At 38.0% G+C, this 20,630-nt stretch overlaps 1 protein-coding gene across 4 annotated transcripts in view; it reads left to right on the forward strand.

The window, feature by feature from the left end:
- Window positions 1-20,630, forward strand: part of LOC127571191 (ephrin type-B receptor 3-like) — an 84,891-nt gene that overhangs the window by 41,838 nt on the left and 22,423 nt on the right. For all 4 annotated transcript variants that reach the window (XM_052017333.1, XM_052017331.1, XM_052017334.1 and 1 more), the window contains exon 4: window positions 16,699-16,854. In XM_052017333.1, coding sequence (XP_051873293.1) covers window positions 16,699-16,854 — 156 coding nt within the window. The remainder of the gene's footprint in view (window positions 1-16,698; window positions 16,855-20,630) is intronic.

A 20,630-nucleotide genomic window follows, 5' to 3' on the forward strand; every position in this document is an offset into this window, starting at 1 on the left:
GCAGTGGTTTTTTAATTATTAAATCAAAGAAAAACTGCAGATGATGGAAATCGAAAACAAAAACTGAAAATCCTGGAAGAGGTCAGCAGGTCAGGCCACATCTGTGGGAAGAGAAACAGAGTTAGCATTTCAGGTTGAAGTCCCTTCATCAGAACTGAAAAGGATATTTTTCTCCCAGTATGGCCTTTCCTTTATAAAGCTACAGTCCCTTTAGGTTGACGCTCTACCCTTTAAAGTATATCAAATATGATATCCTCCACCATTTGATGCAGAATCACATTTGTACAAGGTTCCAGTAGTTTTGGAAGTGTGTTAGAATTACATACATGTGCTAGACCTGACCATTGAGCCTTATGCCTTTGGCAACAGCCTGTGTGATGTGGTCTAGCAAGAACCATGCTGAGACTCCATCATCAGCCGTAAATAATTTGTAAAGCTCGAGTCACTTAGGCATGGGAACTGGTTTTTTCTGAAGTCTTCAGCAGCCTGTTGGTTTTGTATCTTTGATGGCATTTCATACCAAGAAGGTAACACTCAGCTGAATGTCCTCGGACTTTGGACAACACATTTATTCAATAACTATAGCAGCCTGTGGTGAAGACGTGGCACAGATGGCTATTTCTCACGCAAACTACTTCAGGCAGAAGAATCCTTTCCACATCAACAGTAACTTGTGACTAATTGCAATCATCTGTTACTAGGGAATTCTTGCAGGTGTCAGCATTGTAAGGGATAACAGAAGAATTGTTCCTGACAAATTAGGAAGCAAGCTAAAGCTAACAAATGATACAACCGTAACACAGCAAGAGACTTGAATAGGAAAGTGAGGAATGAAAGGAATAAAGAAATTTCCGTCTATTAATTGCAGGAAGTTTTGACATTCTTTTCCCATTCTATTTTAATTGGGAAAAAGGTAGCAAGTGATTTTGAGCAGCTTTAATGTTTAGTATATCAGTATTCAAAATTTGACCTAACATTTTACATTTGTAAAGCACCTTTGTAAAGCACTTTTCATGTAAGAGAGATTCTCACGACAGAAGAGAGATGGATGCTGAGCAGAAAATGAGGTGGTTACAGAAGGCAAAACTGAAGGTCAGGTTGTTTGATGCCTTTGCAAAGCAGAGGGTGTGGTAACAAGGGGAAATGATTCTAGAAGAGATGCCCTGCAGGACTGGGGAGAAGGAATCAGTCTTCAGTGGTGGAGCAGAAAGGACAGAGATCGAGGAGTAATCCAAAGTTAGAAGAGCTGAGGATGCAGATGGCTGAGGAAGATTTCCTAAGTAGGGTGGGGAGAGTCCAGGAAGAGAATTTTCCAATCAGTTTGCTGCAGTGTACAGAATCATCAGTCATACAGGTAAAGGTGTATGGCAATTTTTAAGAGAGTGATATTGCTAATGGATTATCATGTATAGAATTGCACAGAACAGAAAGAGGCTGTTCATCCCAACGTGTCTGTGCTGGCCCAAGAGAGCTACTTAGGCTTATAAGAATTCCCAACTTGTGGTCTGCAGCCTTGTAGGTTCAGGCATTTCAGTGTTCACACAGGTACTCTTTAAATGTTTTGTGGGTTTCTGCCTCTACCATCTTCTCAGGCAGTGAGTCCAGACTTTTAATACCCCTTGAATGAAAAAAAAAGCTCCTCCAACTCTTTAATTATTTTTTAATTAAATGAGGAAGGAGGTGGTCAAAAACATTTGCAGGCACTTAAAACCTTCTGACAGTAGTTAAGCCTTGGGGCATAACTTAACTGTCTGTGAGAGCATTTCTGGGAGTGATGCTGGTGGGACAACCTTGCTGGGACTCCATTTTGACGACCAATTTTAGCTGCTGCAGGTGAGTGCAGGTTGGGGAGTGGGGAGCCCTGACAGCACACTGAGATGGATCGGACTGGACTATCCCGCAAAACAGTGGCAGCGTTGCACTGTAGATGTTCTAATTTCAGATGAATTACCCCCTATCATCTCAGATGCACTATGAAAGATGACAAGGCGCTATTGAGTAAGGAATGTTCTCCCAGTGCCGTTATTATTACATTAGCCTGGCATTGAACAGAAACGCAAAACTGAAAGTGGATTTTAAACTAGAGGCACAAAGCAGGCTAGCTTCTATATTCAATAATAGCAAAATTGTGAATGGAATTTAACGTGGAAAAAATCATTCTACTTAATGAATGTAGCGAGTTTCCTTTTGAAATTAAATGACTATTGTTTTTTTTAAATATTAGTGGCTGCAAAAGTCATGAGCTCTTTGAAATGAATGCAGTAAATGCACTGCATCCTAATTGTGATTTACAGTGAATACTTACTGAAGTGCTGTCACAGTTACTAGGTCTTGGTTGGAAGCTAATGTTGACCACGGCACTAGGAGGACATTTCTTATTCATTTGTTCCATGTGATCTTTCGTTGTACATCTGGGATAACAGGGGAGGAGGGTGTGTGTGGGGGGAAGGAGGGGGGGCTTCATCTGAAACCAGGAAGTGCAACACTGCCATGGTTTTGCATTGAGGTTACAACCTCTATTATCTTATTTCTCTTCAGTTCTCCAAAGTGGGATATGAAATCACTATCTACCAAGATGATAGTGTTATCACTGATTTAAGGGTACCTCACGTTTGTATCAAAGTATAATTTTCCTGACATGTACTATGAATTTGTGACACTAATACTTATACCAGCTGAATTTGAGTCACTCCTACAAATGTATGTAGAGAGGCCAGAAATTAGATTAGGGTCCAAATACATGCAGTGTCTTAGCTTTCAGGTTTGTCCTTCAACCAGCTATATTCAAAATCATGTTTTATTGCCTTGCTCAGACTTATCATCTGGTCAGATTAATCATCTTGTTTTTTTTAGCAAGGCAATATTGATTTGGTTCAATCAAAATTAAATTCTTCCAGGCTGTTATTAAGAGGATATTTTAAAATCCTGGTATAGAAATGAGCAGCATAAATCACACAAATAATGGTGCAGTATTGATCATAGACTGTCCCTTTCTTGCTCAGGAAGTGATGATTAAAAACATATTCCATGCAACATTTTAATCATTAGTTTTAAGATTGAGTTCTTTCCAAAGAAGAAATGATTAAGAGCTCAGGTTGAATAAGAAATTAACTTTTGTTTGTACAGGGCCCTTTCAGTGTCTTGTTGCTTTGACCAAAAGTAGCTGTGGTGGAGTTTCTCAAGTCATTGCTGAGGTATAGAAGTCTGCTGGAAATAGACATCAATAAAATAGGATGTTCACTCCGAAAGATTGCATAAAGTGATCAAATATGAGAGGGATAAAGCATAGTGCTTTGTGTTAAAGGTGGCACAAAGTCAAAGGAAGTGACATTTGGAAGGTTATCCTCCACATTAATTTCAGGGGCATTCATCACAAGCAACTGAACCTGTAAAATGCTTCCTTCCAGTCAGAATAAATTTAATTTTAAAATGTTCTTCATTTTAACCCACCACCTTTCTGCACAGTTCATTCCACCAATTTTGATAAAAGATTGACTTACAAACTGCCCATTCAAAGAATTACTTCTAACACGAAGCATTTAATATTTTCAGATGATCCACCTGATTCTTGGTACTTAACCTGAATGGTTAAGCAATATCGTCGATGGCATGCTCTGCAATATGGGTACCACTTCACTAGCTGCTTTATACAGAAATGGAATACTAAAGAAGGAAAAAGTCTTATTTAATAATTATCTTTGTTAATCGAACTCTTTTATTGGTGACTAAATGTTTTCAAATTATGATCACTTCACACTGAAGGCGTTTCAATAAACCTGGCTACCACAGCCAGTAACCAATTCCAGGGCTTTTGGCTTTAATGATTGATCTCTTTAGGAAAGAAATTTCATTAGAACACAAGAAGTAGAAGCAGGAGTGGACAATTTAGCTTCTTGTGCCTGCTTTACCATTCAGTCAGATCATGGCTGATCATTTACCTCTGTGCTACTTGCATTGAACTCATGCAACAGTTTTTTTTAATAAATTGGTAGACAATTTTTCCTTCTTTGAAAAAGTTTTATGATTGCATTATCAGCACATTACATCTGTTTTACGGATGAATGGACCCCATACCCCTTGATTCCCTTAATATTCAAATATCTGCTGTTTTCTGTCTTGAATATGCCCTGTAAATGAGCCTCCACAGCCCTGAGGAGAATTTCAAAGATTAGATACCTCTGGGGGGAAAAAATGTTTCCTCCTCTTAGTCCTGACCGGCTGACCCATTATTCTGAGACTGTGACCCCTGGTTCCAGACATCCCAACCAGGGAAAATATCATTCCTGCATCTACTCTTTCAATCCCTGTAAGAATTTTATGTTTCAGTGAGATCACTTTTCATTCTTCTAAACTCTAAAGCACATAAATGATTATGCCCATTATTCCTGCCTCTGAAATCTTTTGTCGTGTTATAAATATATCTTATGTTTCAACAATAAGTTTAGAGTGCCTAATCTAAATTATATGTAACTGAATATTGTAGAGTATCATGGAACTATGAATGGGTGCTCTTAGCCAGAATCAAATACCATATTTAAAGCTTCTTCAGAATAATCAAGAATTTCTGCAAAGGTCAAACATCATCTTGAGAATGGGTACGTCATTAGCGAAGGAAAACAGGTAGTGAAATAGGTTCCCTTGATCACAAAGTATTGCAATCAATTTTCCATCAGCATCTGTTGTTGATCATGGATGAAAAGATTCCTATTGAAAAGGGAGTGACGTAAGATTCACATTGGTATCCTACATGGTGCCATTGTCAATTATATGCTGGATAACTCAGTAAGTCATGAAGTCAAAGTGCCTAAATCATTTCTGCAATGATCATAACATTTTATTTTGTAAATGAATGTTACCAACCTCCTCTGGAAATCTAAATTAAGCAGAACATAGATCATTTTTTTCCTTGCCCCCTTGTGAAGATTTGTTGTTGTTGCTGACCTGCTGTGCCCAAATTAACTATGTGTTGTGCCAGGCTGTAAGTTCAGAACTTCAAAACAAGCAATGTCATTTTTTATGGGCCAGCAAAGTTTTCAAGAAACATGCATTTATGCAAGAAATAGGATATCAAACACAAAGGATTCATACAATCAATTTTAACAAATTGGTCATGAATTTTACTCTTCTGAACTAGTTTTGGAGTAGGAATTGGACTGCTTTACATTGGTTTTATAGATTTTGAATGGATGCATTGAGAGTTTCTTTCAAAGATCAAGGATGTTTAAAACAATGTCCAGCCTGAAGCATGGTCAGTGATTTTACAGGTGTCTTTGGCAGTTGCCTAAGACAGCAACCACACATGCCAATGAGACAAATGATGCCAAATTCATCTTTTCAAAATGCGAGCTGTCCTGAAGGTAATTCCTCATTCTGGTACATGATTGGTTAAGTGTCCAAAAAAGATTATAGTCAGATTATACCCGAGTTCCCTCACATAAATGAAACTCCTGAAAATTAAATGGATTATCCGCATATTACTCAGAACAACATTAATTTGCCATCATTCTTAAGCATAATATTTGGTCAACAATTGAAAGCTGACCTAGAAAGTGGCAGTTGCTCAATGGATCTCAAAATTCCCTCCAAAAATACAAAGAACTTGCATTAATATGCCATTTTTCACATCCTCGTATATCTGAAAGCACTCTACAGGCAATTAATTTCTTTTGAAATTGAGTCATTAAATGAATTGGTTTACAGACATGGAAGAATCAATTTATATCCTCACCCTTTCACTTAAGCATGATAATGAATGGAAATTAAGTGGACTCGTCTTCAGAGTACTAAATAAAAACATTAGTATTTTGAAGTAGATGCTCATTTTTAAATTCATTTTTAAGTCATTGGTAAAGTTTGCCAACCCTAAGAATTAGTATAGTCATAGATTGGGATTACATATTCAGTGCAGCATTGAGAGGATCCCTAATGTAAGACAATGGTCTAAAATACTTTTGGAAGCTCCTTCTATAATTCAAGACATTATTAATGTAACTACCAGATAATCTCATATCCTTATAACAGTATTAACCAGCTCATAAATTTTCATCTGCAGGGCACTTGGTACAGCCCTCCACACTGTATACACACACATTGGAGTTTCATTTTCATATCCCTCACAATTTTCCATCCACTTATGGCCTGAAAATTGTAACTGCCTTCGCATTTCACGCCCACTTCTAACATGTGATCCTTGTCCATGCAACTCATTTCTAAAATGTGGACAATAGAAACTACACTCCAGCTTGCTGTTTATATGATCTCTGGTTTCCTGCTTTGCACTTTATATTTTCAATTTATTTTGCTTCTTCCAATGTCCTCTATTTGCCTTGTTTACAACCTTAGATCAAGTCTTCAAGTAGATCCCACAACATAGTGGTTAAGGAGGGATTACGTTGCCTTTGCCCTCCAATGGTGAACCCACCAGAATTGCAGGCTCAATAGGAAGGCACCAAATGTGCATGAGGAGACATCTCTGGCGCATGGCACAGAACAGGAATATCTGGCTTTGGAGGTCAAGAATGGTTTGGCCTCACCTGAGCATGACCTCCATGACCCCAGTTCAGCAAGTTTTTTCTTAATTGGCCACTCTTCCTGGGTCCAACTCCCACCCTCCTCAGTCCACCAGCTGCCTCAGAATTGTTTCTCGCCACTCCCCTCCTTCTCTCTATGCTGGCCATCTTGCCTCTCCATTCTCAGTCCTGATGCAGTGTTTTGAGCTGAAACGTCGACATTTTCTTTCCTCACACAGATCACACATGAACATCATAAGAACACAAGAAATAGGAGCAGGAATAGGCCATCTGGCCCATCGAGTCTGCTCCGCCACTCAATAAGATCATGGCTGATCTGGCCGTGGACTCAGATCCACCTACCTGCCTTTTCCCCATAACCCTTAATTCTCCTACTATGCAAAAATCTATCTAACTGTGTTTTAAATATATTTAATGAACCACTGGATTTTTCCAGCATATTGTCTGTTGTTCCAAGTGCTGTGAGCTGAATGCTGTTACGTCTCATTGCTTGTGGAAAACTAGGATCTAGCAGAATCCAGAACTCAAATAAACTTAGAAGATGGAGATTCCTGACATTGGAAGTGCCCCTTGCTAGGCACCTACGCCAGTACTACCTCTACCCACATTCCCCACCCCACCCCACCCCACCCCAACCAACCCCATACCACCCAATTATCTTGTGTGGTTGTGGATATCAGAGAAAACCGGGCCCAATTGGATCACTGAAATGTTCTGCTGTTCACCTGCTGGAGGCTTGTCATGTCCTGGAGGAACTTAAAGATTGCACTAAATCTTTTATTTTGCGGTTACTACTGGTAACATATGTTAGTATGAGTATTTTGCCATCTAATTGCTTTCCAACACTAAATATATGAGGCACTTTGCAATGTATTCTTACGTTAGCACTAAGTAGCTATACTGCTGCTTGCAACTTACTAACCTAATATAGGAAAAGCACAGCAGTTAGCTAAACATTGTACTGGCAGGACTTTATATGTTGCAGGAGTACTGGTCATCAGGTTAAATATCTGCAAAGCCTGGGGCTCATTTACTGAATAATACAACAAGTTAAATGAAAGGAATTGGTCAAAGAATTCTTGCTGAATAGAGTAGGCAGAACCGGTGAATCAGTGGGATAAAGTGCTCCTTCATACTGCACTTAAAAACACATACTGGTATAAAACAGCAGAAACATACCATAATCCTTTTCAAATAAAGCTAATTAAAACTGGGACACAATCCAGGAAAGAAATAGAATGTTAAAAAAAAAGGAGCGTTACATGATCCCTTTTTTGTGCCTTCCCATTACACTTCTTGTTCTTTAATCTCAGTGCTCTTTAGTAGAGGCTTGGAGCTGTAAAGTTTAACCCCTCCTCTACCAGACCTTGTAGTTGTAAAATTTAACCCCTCCTGCACCAGATCTTAAAGCACAAACCCACTGTTTAGACTTCTGTGTTTCAGAAATCAGGTACATTTGCAGCTGGGATTAATTTTGACCTAAACTGCACAACAGGAAAGGGACAGGATGTGATTGTCTTACCTTCATATACTCGCCTTTGAAGTGAATGAAAAGGAAAGTTGGGTAGTGTAAAGCTGGTTGGTCTTCCACTGAGTGTGTTGGGTTGAATCAAGATTTTTACTTTCTATTTGGAATTACTTTCACATTTAAGTAAAATTAAGGATCTCTTGCTGTTTAATTTATCAGAACGAGTAGCACAGGATGATTAACACAAAGCCAAAGCACCACACTGGCTATCCAAGTAGATGATTTTCCAAGCATTTTTGTGTGAGATAGACCAACAAAATGTTAAAGAGTTGTACTCTTGGGCTGGAGCTTTTTGATCTTGACCTGATTCTTAGCCTCATCTGCTCTACTTCCCTGCAAATATCAGGGCCATAATGGAAGGAAGTCAACATCTTAAAGAAATCTGACAAATACTCATGGACATTTTTAGGTCCAAAGAACTTACTTTGTATGCCATTGAATTAGATATTTAATAATAGACAATATATGATCTGTCTAGCCAAAGAAAGGGAATTTTTACGTGTGTTGAATGTAACATACTTTGATTTTCCATGTTGTGAGCAAGTCTATTTAAAAGTTATGTCAAAATGTAACTATACAGAAAATGAGGAATCCTATGTGAAATGTTTAATAATATCTTTCACAAAAGTGAAATCATTAAAGGAACTGCTAATTTACAATTTTTGTAGAGAATGTTGCAATTAACAGTTAAGGGACAGGCTTGGTTAGTGTGAATATAACTTGGGGAGTAGAGTTTTCAGTTAATAAGATGTCACATGCATGATGCCACTTTACCAGCTCTGCATTCTTAGCTACATAGCATTGATAAAAACAGCTTCAAAATGAAGCCACATAAATAAACCCATGGTTCATTTCAGAAGTTTGACAATTTATTACTGTTTTATGTTTAATTTAAGGTTTGTTGATGAATTAATTTCCTGCTGATTTAAAATAGTTGATAACGTCTACAGTCCCTCTGTTTTTTGTTAATTCAACTTATGAGTGTAGACCACAAATTCATTACAACAAGATGCACTGCCTAAGGCAATTTATTCTCAATGTGCCGTACATATATTCATTAAATCATTTTATTACCTTTATTTGTATTAAAAAGACCATGGGAGCTGTTGAGATATTTTTATTACAGTGCAGTATTCAAATGCTATGCTTTTGGGCATATTTCAAAAACATCTGCTATTTATTAAAACAACTATATGTCCTTATTAAACTGCAGGGTGGACAGGTTATGTCCAGGAACATCTTTCAGTGAAACATATTGACGAGATATTTATCATTCCTTAGCATCCTTTATGCAAAGACAAAAATAGATATTACTCCATAAGTCGAAGTTCTGTCTGAATTTTTACAAATTTGGAAATATATTTAAGTACAGAAAGGCCTGCTTAATCATTCAAGAGTTTAAGTGTAGGTAAAGTGCACCTGTGATATTGTACAATGCATTTTTTGGCTTGTTTGAGACAGACATATTAAAGATGTAAGTCCAATTTCACAGAAAAAGGCTACGTGATGTATCAGGTATAATGTGATAACGTACACTTACACTGCAATTCTGGTTGAAGGGGTTACATAGCCATTTAGGAGAACTGACCTTTTAGATGAACAGCTTTGTATTCACAAAGGAAATCTTGGAGCAATTTGTGAAATACTGCAAGATCCCAGTCCAGAAAATGAAGGTGTTTTTCCATGAAATGTTTGCAATGAAGCCTATCAGTTTTGGGCACTTTGGCCCAACCTTTCTAGATGGCAGCATTGTTGCTCACCTTAGAAAAAGAGCAACAGCTGGTGTCAGAGGTTTGCCAGTATCTAACACTCGGAGTGAGCTGTCAAGATAGACTGATTCAAGGGTATCAGACATTAGCTTTGTGTCCTAAATATGCAAATAGTGAAGAGTAACTTCTCAATTTGGACATACCATTGCTTTTTCTGCATACAAAGCAAACACGTAACTTTTCAGTGCTTTTTATTGCTCACTGTGTGCCCATTTTACATGGAGGTATGGAGATTACAGCTTCTAACCTGAGCTATGCATCTCTGCATGAGGAGTAACCTCAGCCTCAAGCAGGTCCCAGGAGCCAGCCAGCTTCTGTTGAGATACGTTCACTGCTTAGTATAAATATACATACTCACTGAAGGGAGTCAGTGGACCAAGATATTGTAATATTGCAAACATGAGGCATAAAGTAGGTGAAAGAAATACTTGTCTTCTAATGCCTTTAATGTCTACTGTGAATAATTAAATTAAGGTGTCTGAAACAAATACATAAAATGCCACAAAGCTCCATAAGAAGGCTCATAACATTCTGTGGACTGGATATATTACCATGGCTATCTTTCTGTCATAGAATTTCTGTGAGTTTCTGTAAGGAAGATGAAGGGGCCTTGATTAAACTTTCTTACACATTCACCACTTTATCAGTTGTCCATTCGCATTGAAATTCTTCACAGGTTAGTTTCTGGTTCAAATAGACAAATGATGCTGATCTACTATCATGTCCACATCTGCTCTTCACCAGTGCTAATGTGCAGCCCAGCTCACAGAAGGCCATTCAGTTTACTGGATTAACAATTCTCTTAGGTTTGTTGAGGCTACTGAATGATGGAGCTCTCTCTCAGGAGTCGAGTTATTACCTAATACATCACCAGATCCATAATTGCACGGAACATGAGGAGGTACCTGCTCTGGATTAGAAGACCGCTCATCTATTCATTCAGCAGGTAGACCCATTTGAAGACCATGCAAGTCTTGACATTGAACTAATTCCGTTCTCACATCACCTGTCCCACTGCCCCGTCCCTCAAAATGATACACATGTTCAAAGGGCAGTCAGCATGTTTTTGACTGATTGCTGGTAGACAAACTTCTACTTGCTGTCCAAATGGGCATTGGACTACATGTTGGGAATATCATTAGATTATGTTCTTACACTGTGGTGTGAACTCAGCAATCAGGCAACTGCACCATTCAAGGTGATGTGTACCTGGGATTTCATAATTGGTTTCAATGTGACAGGTAGGAACATACAGTGGCATGCAAAAGTTTGGGCACACCTGGTCAAAATTTCTGTTACTGTGAATAGCTAAGCGAGTAAAAGATAACCTGATTTCCAAAAGGCATAAAGTTAAAAATGACACATTTCTTTAATATTTTAAGCAAGATTACTTTTTTATTTCCATCTTTTACAGTTTCAAAATAAAAAAGGAAAAGGGTCTGAAGCAAAAGTTTGGGCACCCTGCATGGTCAGTACTTAGTAACACCCCCTTTGGCAAGTATCACAGCTTGTAAATGCTCTCTGTAGCCAGCTAAGAGTCTTTCAATTCTTGTTTGAGGGATTTTCACCCATTGTTCCTTGCAAAAGGCTTCTAGTCCTGTGAGATTCTTGGGCCATCTTGCATGCGCTGCTCTTTTGAGATCTATCCACAGATTTTCGATGATGTTTAGGTCAGGCAACTGTTGAGGGCCATGGAAAAACCTTCAGCTTGTGCCTCTTGAAGTAGTCCATTGTGGATTTTGAGGTGTGTTTAGGATTGTTATCCTGTTGTAGAAGCCATCCTCTTTTCATCTTCAGCTTTTTTGCAGACGGTGTGATGTTTGCTTCCAGAATTTGCTGGTATTTAATTGAATTCGTTCTTCTCTCTACCAGTGAAAGGTGTTCCCCGTGCCACTGGCTGCAACACAAGCCCAAAGCATGATCGATCCACCCCTGTGCTTAACAGTTGGAGAGGTGTTCTTTTCGTGAAATTCTGCACCCTTTTTTTCTGAGGAACTCAGCGGGTTGACTGTAACCTGAGGGAAATAATTGGTCCCTATCCACTTTGTCAAAATCTTTTCTAATTTTAAACACTTCTATCAAATACCATCTCACACATTTGTGCATCCACAAAGATACTCAAAATATCTCAAGTCTCTCTTCAAAACTATGGGTTGTATTCCTATGGAGAGGTTTCATCTGTGCTGACAAAGGATCCTGGACCTGAAATGTTAACTGTTTCTCTTTCAACAGATGCTGCCTGACCTGTTGAGTGTCTTCAGCATTTTCTGCTTTTATTTTATCTGTGAATTGTGTAATGAAACATATGGTAAACTTATCCATGGTCTCCCTTTGGTAAGGGAGGTTATTTTACCCCAGCAAAGTAGCTTACGTTTATAAATGCCCACCAATGATGACATGTACAATTCCAAAAACCTCAGATGTGATTGTCTTGTAAATGTTCCAGATATTGTCATTGTCTTGCATTAAACCAAATGATAGAAGTATAATTTCTTGTTGCAGAAGAATATTGTTCCTTTGAAGCATTCTCTGGGAGATCTCAGCTTAACTTAGAAGCAATCTATTTTATTAAACTCAACAATTGATCATCTCCCAAGGTTTAATAGATAAGTGGTATTATGCTTTCTCCACATTCCCTTTTGCCTTATTATTTTAAAAACCACATAAATACTCATTGTCTAAAAGTGTTTTTAACCTCAGATATAGTAAATTCACTCGGTAACCAAAGGCAGGCAGCCTTTTGGCCATACAGCTGAAGATGTTGGTTAAAGTACCTTGACATACAGTCCCTTTGGTGCCTTGGAGGAGTCTGCAAGCAGTTTGCTGCAAAAGATCAGTGTTGACATTAGTCAGATTAGAAAGGAATGAGTTTCCTGTTGGGTCCTGCTTGCTAAGATACCCTTTGTAGATAGTTTCTATTTTCATTGCTGTGATGATAGTCAAAGTCTGTCTGATATCATAGCAAAGCACTCATTAAGCTTTCACTGTCTAAGTAAAACATGGATAATAAAAATATTATCACTGAATACAGCACATTCTCAGTAACGCAAAAAATGCATTTCACTGTGTGTTTCGATGTACATGTGACTAATAAATAAATATCTAATTTTAATATCTCACAATGCTCTCTGTTGCTCCACCTCGCTTTGCGGGGTTGGATCAGTTGAGCTATTGCCAACAAAGCTTTGACTAGCAGGTAATCTAAAAGGGGAACATACAAGATATGACCAACATCTAAAGTTTAAAGCAACAAACAAACTGCTGGAGGAACTCAGCGGATCAACCAGCATCTGTGGGGGGGAAGGAATTGTCGACGGTTCGGGACAAAACCCTGCATCAGGACCCTGCTAAAGTATAAAGGGTTATGCCACATAAAAACAGCCACGCATTCATGAAGCTGTAAAACTATTTTAAATTATTAGTCGTTTTTACAGGATTGTAGGGGGGACTGAGAACAAAAGAGCCAAGAAGATATGAAGTGAAAAAAAACACAAAATGAGGCACCAAAAGGAGGGAGAGGAATTGGTATCCATTGTACTCAATTTCTAGCCTAAAACAAGTTGAGGTCACCAGATCCTGGGTGCCATCTCTAGTGCCCAGCATCTCCTTCAAGGCATTGGTTGACAAAGTAGTGCCAAGCATCTTTTAAACATCAGGGGTACCTGCCTAAAAAAAAGCCCTTTTGAATAAACTATTGCCTATTTTAGGAATTTTTCACATTTAACAAAAATAGAGCATGATCTGCTTAGGATTTTTGAACCTACAGTAGGTTGATCAGTGGAATTTAAAGGAAGTATTCCAGGGTCACTGAATAACAGGCACACTTCTTCTTTACCTCAGTGTTAAAAACACACTGGACTTGATGGACTTACCTGTGGCAGATTTTCTATCAGAGTTAGACTCCCAGACCGCATATTGCATAAGGATCTGCTGTTGCAATTTGTTGCTTTCCCTGTTTCATAGATGATCACCAAGGCCCAAATTCCAGCAGATCCCAGGTCTCGAGCTTTAGTCAAGTACTGCAGATATGCTGCACATTCAGTGCCACATTTTCAACATGAAACCAGTTTCTTGTCAGGAACCTTTAAGCAAATTGATGCAGCATCTAAGTTTCCCATGATTAATAGTGAGCAAGCATTTGCACACGTGTGAGTGGTGTCGAGCTTAGCACTGAAGGCCACACTTTGTAAAAGGCAGCACTGTATCTCAGACGATGTTGAGTAAGGTCTAGTTTGTACCATTCAAGGGTATTGTTCACTATATCTAGGACTCCTGGGAACTCTAAATTCTGGGAATATCATTGTGCCTTAGTAAGCTGCTAGTTCCTCTTCACATGGAAAATCGTGAAAGCATTGGCCTTTTACAGCAAGGCTTGGTAACTCGTGAGGAATCTGTGGCCAGAAAACTAATCAATTCAATATATATAGTAATCGGTGCCATAAAAATTTAACACACAGAAAAAGTTATTGCATAGGTTGTCTGCGAGTTGGCCTCAACTATGGTGGCCCCCAGTGAAGCAGAGGTAATAAGCCTGGCCTCCTTTGAGAAGAGCAGAAATTACTCTTTTGGCCAGTTCATTAACTGTTAAATTTGCTGAATTTGTTGTCCTCATTTAGATGACACAGTGCTGCTGGAAGCAGAAAACGTCCACTCCCTTCAACGCTTTTTTGATGAATTGTAGTAGCAAGGCAATAAAGCTGGAGAAAAGTAATGCAAAATTGCTAAAAGTGGCACACTGCTGCATCAGAAACTGGAAAAAAAAATCAGCGAGGCTTTGCCTAATCCGTTTGTTTTTGTTACTTTAATCCAACTTCAGTAGGCTGGAGCAAATAGTTAGTTATGTACTCATTTTATAAGGTGAGTGGAGTGCTGGAGGCTGGCGGGACGCAGCCAAGGAAATGTAGTGGGTCTATATAAGTTGTGCTCACAGCCTGTAATGTAGCATATGTTTGGCAGAAGTGCAGCCTCTGGAACATTCCCAGATTTCTTTGCCACAAACGTAGCTGCGGTGCCCTGGGCACACGGGCACAATTTTACAATTTCCTCTCGCTGTATGCATGGCTCTGAGTTGATAGCGAAACCATGGAAAATTGGCTGCATTGTGGAAGAAGCATTCAATTCTTTTAAGTGGAAAATAGTTTTGCTTCAAACTTATATTTTGATTTAATGTAAGGCTGCATTCATTTCTGATTATTCTGGAACCTCAACTGTTTTTACGGGAGTCAAAGCATATTTGGATTTAGAAGTGGGGGAAAGAATGTTGTTAGTTGAAACAGGGCCTGGGTTGAGTTGCAGTCAGAGATGGAAGACTAATTGGAATCAGGTCAGGAGTAGAGCTTTTAAAAGGCTTTCAGTATATTTCAGGTTCAATAAAAAGAAAGCGCTCCTCCAAAAATGGCATTTGATCCTCTGGGTCAACTTGTTCAACCTGTGTCCTGAGATTAACCTTATGAAATTTAAAATATGAGTAATAATTTTTCAGGAAACCCTGGCAAGAGGAGATTATGTCTGTTGCCAGAGAGCATCGAAAAATTGTGGCAGTGCTAACTGTGATTTTCCAATACATGCCAGCAGCCAGCTAAGTGCTTTTGTCACCAGTACATTGCCAGAAAATTACTTCGTCCAAATTGGCAGAAAGTGCTTTGTGTGCAGGGGATCTTTGACAGACTTGTGTTTTCCATTCTTTACAGCAGGCGCAAGCAGCTTTCTGGCTTTTGAAGGGACATGCAGGTGTGTCCTTAAAGTAACACAGTAGAAATGAGCATGTGTCTCCAATACCTCTTATTCTTTGTAGGAAACTTACAAAAAACTCAAAGTTGGTCCAAACAGTGAAAGTCACAATGATGAAAAGCAGCCTTACAAAGCACAGCCAAGTAGCCTGTGCCCATACTTGTTGTCCCTTGTCTATATCCTTATTCTTATAGTTGAGAATTGTACTTCTCCATTACTTTGCATTGGCTTTAAGCAGTCTCAGTGATATTGTGAGGAACAGAATCCTTTCAAGTTGAATTTCGTCTTATACAGAAAATGAAGAGGAAAAATTGTAAAAATAGATACAGTGAGCAGATCCTTTTAATTTCATGTTAAAATGAATGAGCCAAAATTTGATCTCAGAACCGCTGTGACATGTATGGCATTCGTCATTATTTATGAGTAAATTATATCACAAGGGACAGATGTGCAGTTAAATATGAATATGCAAAAGTTGCTGTCTGAGTCACGCTGTCCTGCATTTGGCTTCACAGAAATGGCATTGCCTGACCAATGCCATGACTTGAATGCCTTAAAGTTACTGCATGTGCATGCAAAGAAAGAACAAAACTCACAACAGATATTTGGGGCTTGTAGTTGGTAATATAAGTATCATTTTAACAACATGATAATATTATTTATTGTCAGTCAACCTCTCTGACACAATTGCATCTGTGGATTACATACCCTCAGGTTTTGAACGTTTCAGGCAATTTAAAAAAATGGCAAATTTCAAATTTTAAAATGGTTTTCATACTTCTCCTTTCTCCTTGTTGAAGTCAATGAAACCAAATTTCAGAACACGTAGCTACTGTGTATAATAGTTTTAGTGCTGCCCACAAGGACAAATTTCTGGGCATGTCTTTCTCACATTGTTTGATTGGAACAGTAACCACTTCTACTGTTGCTGGTGCTTGACGATCGGACATTTTTAGGTTCATCCTTGGCGCAGTCACTTCCTTCCCAAGTATAATGTATTGATGTTCTTTCCAAATGTGGTTTTGTCTCTGAAGAAAAATTTCTTCTCCAAATCATTTATTTTTTATTATAATTGACTTACTTGCAATATCTAAATATGCTAAAAATGTGTTCCTAATTGCTCTTTTTTCTTGGTTTTTAGCTTGTCAGCAAGGAACATTCAAATCCCGGCAGGGGGAGGAACCCTGCTCTCTTTGCCCATCGAACAGCCGGATCAGCTCAGAAGGAGCCACCATCTGTCCCTGTAAAACTGGATTCTATCGAGCAGACAGTGATCAGCCTGAGATGGGATGCACAAGTTAGTCACTGGCTCTTACTTATTAAAAGTCAATGTAGCACTTTTTTAGGACAGCATGCCATGTGTATCAAGTTTTGCGGTTTTCAAACCAAAGATGATGTCTCCCCAGAATTGACTCTGGTCTCAGTATATGGTTCTAATATCCATGGATGTGTTATAACATCCCAGAGTACTGTGGACATCTTTTGTTTTCTCTACTGTTAGAACTCCAGTTATGCTGTTAAAAAATGACTTAGCAACTTATCATTGCCAAATCCTTTGCCAACATTAATGATGCCCAGAAATGATATTCAGATTTAACTTTTTATTCCAATAGAGTTTATTTTTCCATTTGATTATTATGTATAAATTCATTTTTCCACTATTATAAATGTTATGATAATGGAAGTCAGACCAGAGTTTGACCATGTGAAGCTGCACGTACTCCATCCACTGCTAAATTACGCAGATCTCATTGTGATCAATAAAATGGAAATGAATAAGCTGCAGATGCTGGAAATCTGAGACAAAACTAGAAAATGTTGGAATCACTCAGCAGATCAGGCAGCATCTGCAGAATGTAATACAAAGTTACCATTTCACATAGACAACACTTCTGATATTGTGGTCAATTTTAACCTTGTTCAATGCATTAATCATATTTTAACTTAATTTCAGTCACTTCTGTGTTTACTTCTCTACTTATATGAAAATGAGTGTGGATCCTTTGAGTTTCTCACTATCAATCAGTCGTGAACTATCAGTCCATTAAAAAAAGACAAAAATTGATGATCTTTATCAAAGTCGGTCCAAATACTGAAGGTAACAATGATGAAAAGCAGCCTTTCTCTGCCATTATTTTTCTGTAAATTGAACAACTTTTAGCAACAAATTTTCATTCCATCGACATTAAGCATCAAGCCAGAAACTCAGCCAAATGGACTGGACCATTAACTTGGGACAACTGAATAAAATTATGCTAGCTACAACCAACTTCCACATTTTTTAAAGCATTAATCAAGTCCAGTTTTCATAGCATGCTTACTGTAACTGCAAATGTTAGCTGCCTAATATGGGGCATAATCTTTCTTGCTTTGAACAGTTTGTAGTCCTAAGTAACAGTTTGTCAAGAGAAGGACTTTAAGGCAGACAATGACTTACAAGAACAAAGACAGCCGTTTTTAAATCACTTCCAAGGCTTTTATAATCTTCTTTCTGTTTTCTCTGTGATCCCAAACCCATTAGTTTCTGCTTTTTATGGCAGTAGAGGGAACATGTCTGGGACAGATATTTTTATAGTGCCATTGGGATATTTGCAGTTTAATTATCTAGAATAGTAAAAGCACCTCCGACACATTAATGGCCATGCTGCTAGTCTGTAAATCTTAAGCAACCACGTCTGTGTGTAGCTACTCAACACTAATTGTAAACCTGAGCACTATTCAAAGCGTGGATATGTGTACTTTGTCCATGTTTTGAGCTTTAGTGCCTATATGTAATCTTTCAGCCAAAAACTGAGGATTTTTTGAATACACTATCTTAGCATGGCACTGGGTGCTCAATCACCTTTTCTGAAGTGTATCCTTCTGCACCTATTCTTTATCTAGTTGAGAGCTATATTTATTGAAGTAAATACTTAAGTACACATACAGTGACCTGCAAGACTGAAATTTTTAACAAGTGGGAATACGTTTGCTACCTTCAGTTTGTAGGAACTTTGCATCCACTATCTTCATAGGTACCTCTTTCAAAATCTGGGATCAGGTCCTGAGATTCATCGGTTTTCAGCCCCAGTAATTTTTCTATTTTTATTAAATCTGATGTCTTTCAGTTTCTTGTTTACTTTGGACCTTTTGTTCTTCACTTTTTCTGGGTGGTTTTCTGTATCTTTTATGGAGACAGACACAAAGTATTTGTTGATTTCTCTGCTGCTTCCACAAACCCCAATATAATTACTCCTGTCTCCATCTGTAGGATCTCACCGTAACTTTTTTCTAATCTTTTCCTTTTTATAACTTTATAAAAGCTTTCACAGTATGTTTTTGTTTCCTGTTGGATTACTCTTATATACTGCTTTCTCTTATGAGTGTCTTGGTCCTTCATTTATCGAATTCAGAAATCATCCTAAACTTTAGGATTTTTTTTGCAACATTAAAAGCTATTTCCTTTGATGTAATATTACCTGTAACTTGTCTTGTTAGACACAGCTGGATCAGTATTCCTGATGGGTTTTGTGCCATAAAAAAGAGATATATTTGCTGTAAATTATATATTAATTCTTGAAATGTTAACCTTTGTTCATGTACTGTTATAATCTTAGTGTGGTTTCCCAGGCTCATGTTTTATATCTTACTATTTTTTGATATTTAGGAACTTGGTTTCAATTGAATTAACTCACTTTTAACGTTCCTGTAAAATTCCATCATATTATAATCACTCTTTGTTGAAAGCCCCTTAATTACCAAATTATTAATTAACCCTTTCTCGTTCTCCAGTATTAGATATAAAATAGCCTGGTCCCTTGTTGGTTCCTCAATGTATTGAAAGAAGAAAAAATCTCCATGAATATGCTCCATGAATTCACCTTCCACACCACTACTGTTGACTTGTGCAGTCTATATGTAGATTAAAGTCCAACATGATTATTTGTTATTCCTGATACATATGCCCCTAATTTCCTGACTATACCATGCCTGATATTACCACAAATCTACAGGGACCTACGAACAACTACCAACAATGTTTTCTGTCCCATGTAGTTTCTAAGGTCTAAGCACATTAGTTCCAAACTGAAATCCTTTCTCTTACTGCTATTATCCTACTTTTTATTATCAAGGCTATCCCTTCTTCTTTTCCATTCTGCCTATCTCTTGTGAATGTTAATCTTGGTCACTTTGCAACCATACATCTGTAATGACCATTAAATCGAAGCCATTTTTAAAAAAATGCCGTTAATTCATCTACCTGGTTGCAAATACTGAACAAAAAAATTAAACTTTCAAAGACGGTTATCTTCCAAAATCTCTTGTGAGATTAAAAATGTTGTTAAACAATCAAATTGAAACATTTACCTAGAAATTTATCCCTGCTGATAACACAATATAGCAGCTTTAGTAACTTGTACAATTCCATTCACTTCAGCATGCTCAGCAATCTTGACGAGAGCTGAATTTATAGGTATTGATTGTTTGAAATTTGTCCACTTGTCCTTGCTCTGAACTTATTTTTTGTTTATTCATTCACGGTATGTGGATGTCACTAGCAATGCTAAGATTAATGTTCATCTTTAATCGTCAGCCACATTGGTGGGTTTGGAGTCATGAATAAGCTGAACAGGCTAAGGATGGCAGATCCCTTCTCTGAAGGACATTAGTGAACCAGATGAATTTTTATGACAATCCAATGGATTCATTGTGACCATCACTGAGAATAGCTTTTAATTTTAAATTCCATATTAATCTAATTAATGCAGTGTAAATTCCCAGCTGACAATGGTGAGATCTCAATGCCCAGAACTTTGGCTCTTAGTCCGGTAACCTAACCATAATACCACACCATATCTCAATTTTGTTCCATTGACTTCAGAGCCATTATCATGTTGTGCGCTTGATGCCAGTGACTGAAGATGAATTTCTATCCCTACATCACTCATAACAAGTAATCCAGAAGGCAAGCGGTATTTTGGTCTTTATTGCAAGTAGATTTGAATACAGAGTCTTAATGAAGTTCTAGCAAGAATCAATGAGAGTAAAAATGGAATATTACAGACAAGTCAAGTCTACCTACCTAAGGAAACA

The sequence above is a fragment of the Pristis pectinata genome, chromosome 6, assembly GCF_009764475.1.
Source record: "Pristis pectinata isolate sPriPec2 chromosome 6, sPriPec2.1.pri, whole genome shotgun sequence".
Lineage (NCBI taxonomy): Eukaryota > Metazoa > Chordata > Chondrichthyes > Rhinopristiformes > Pristidae > Pristis > Pristis pectinata.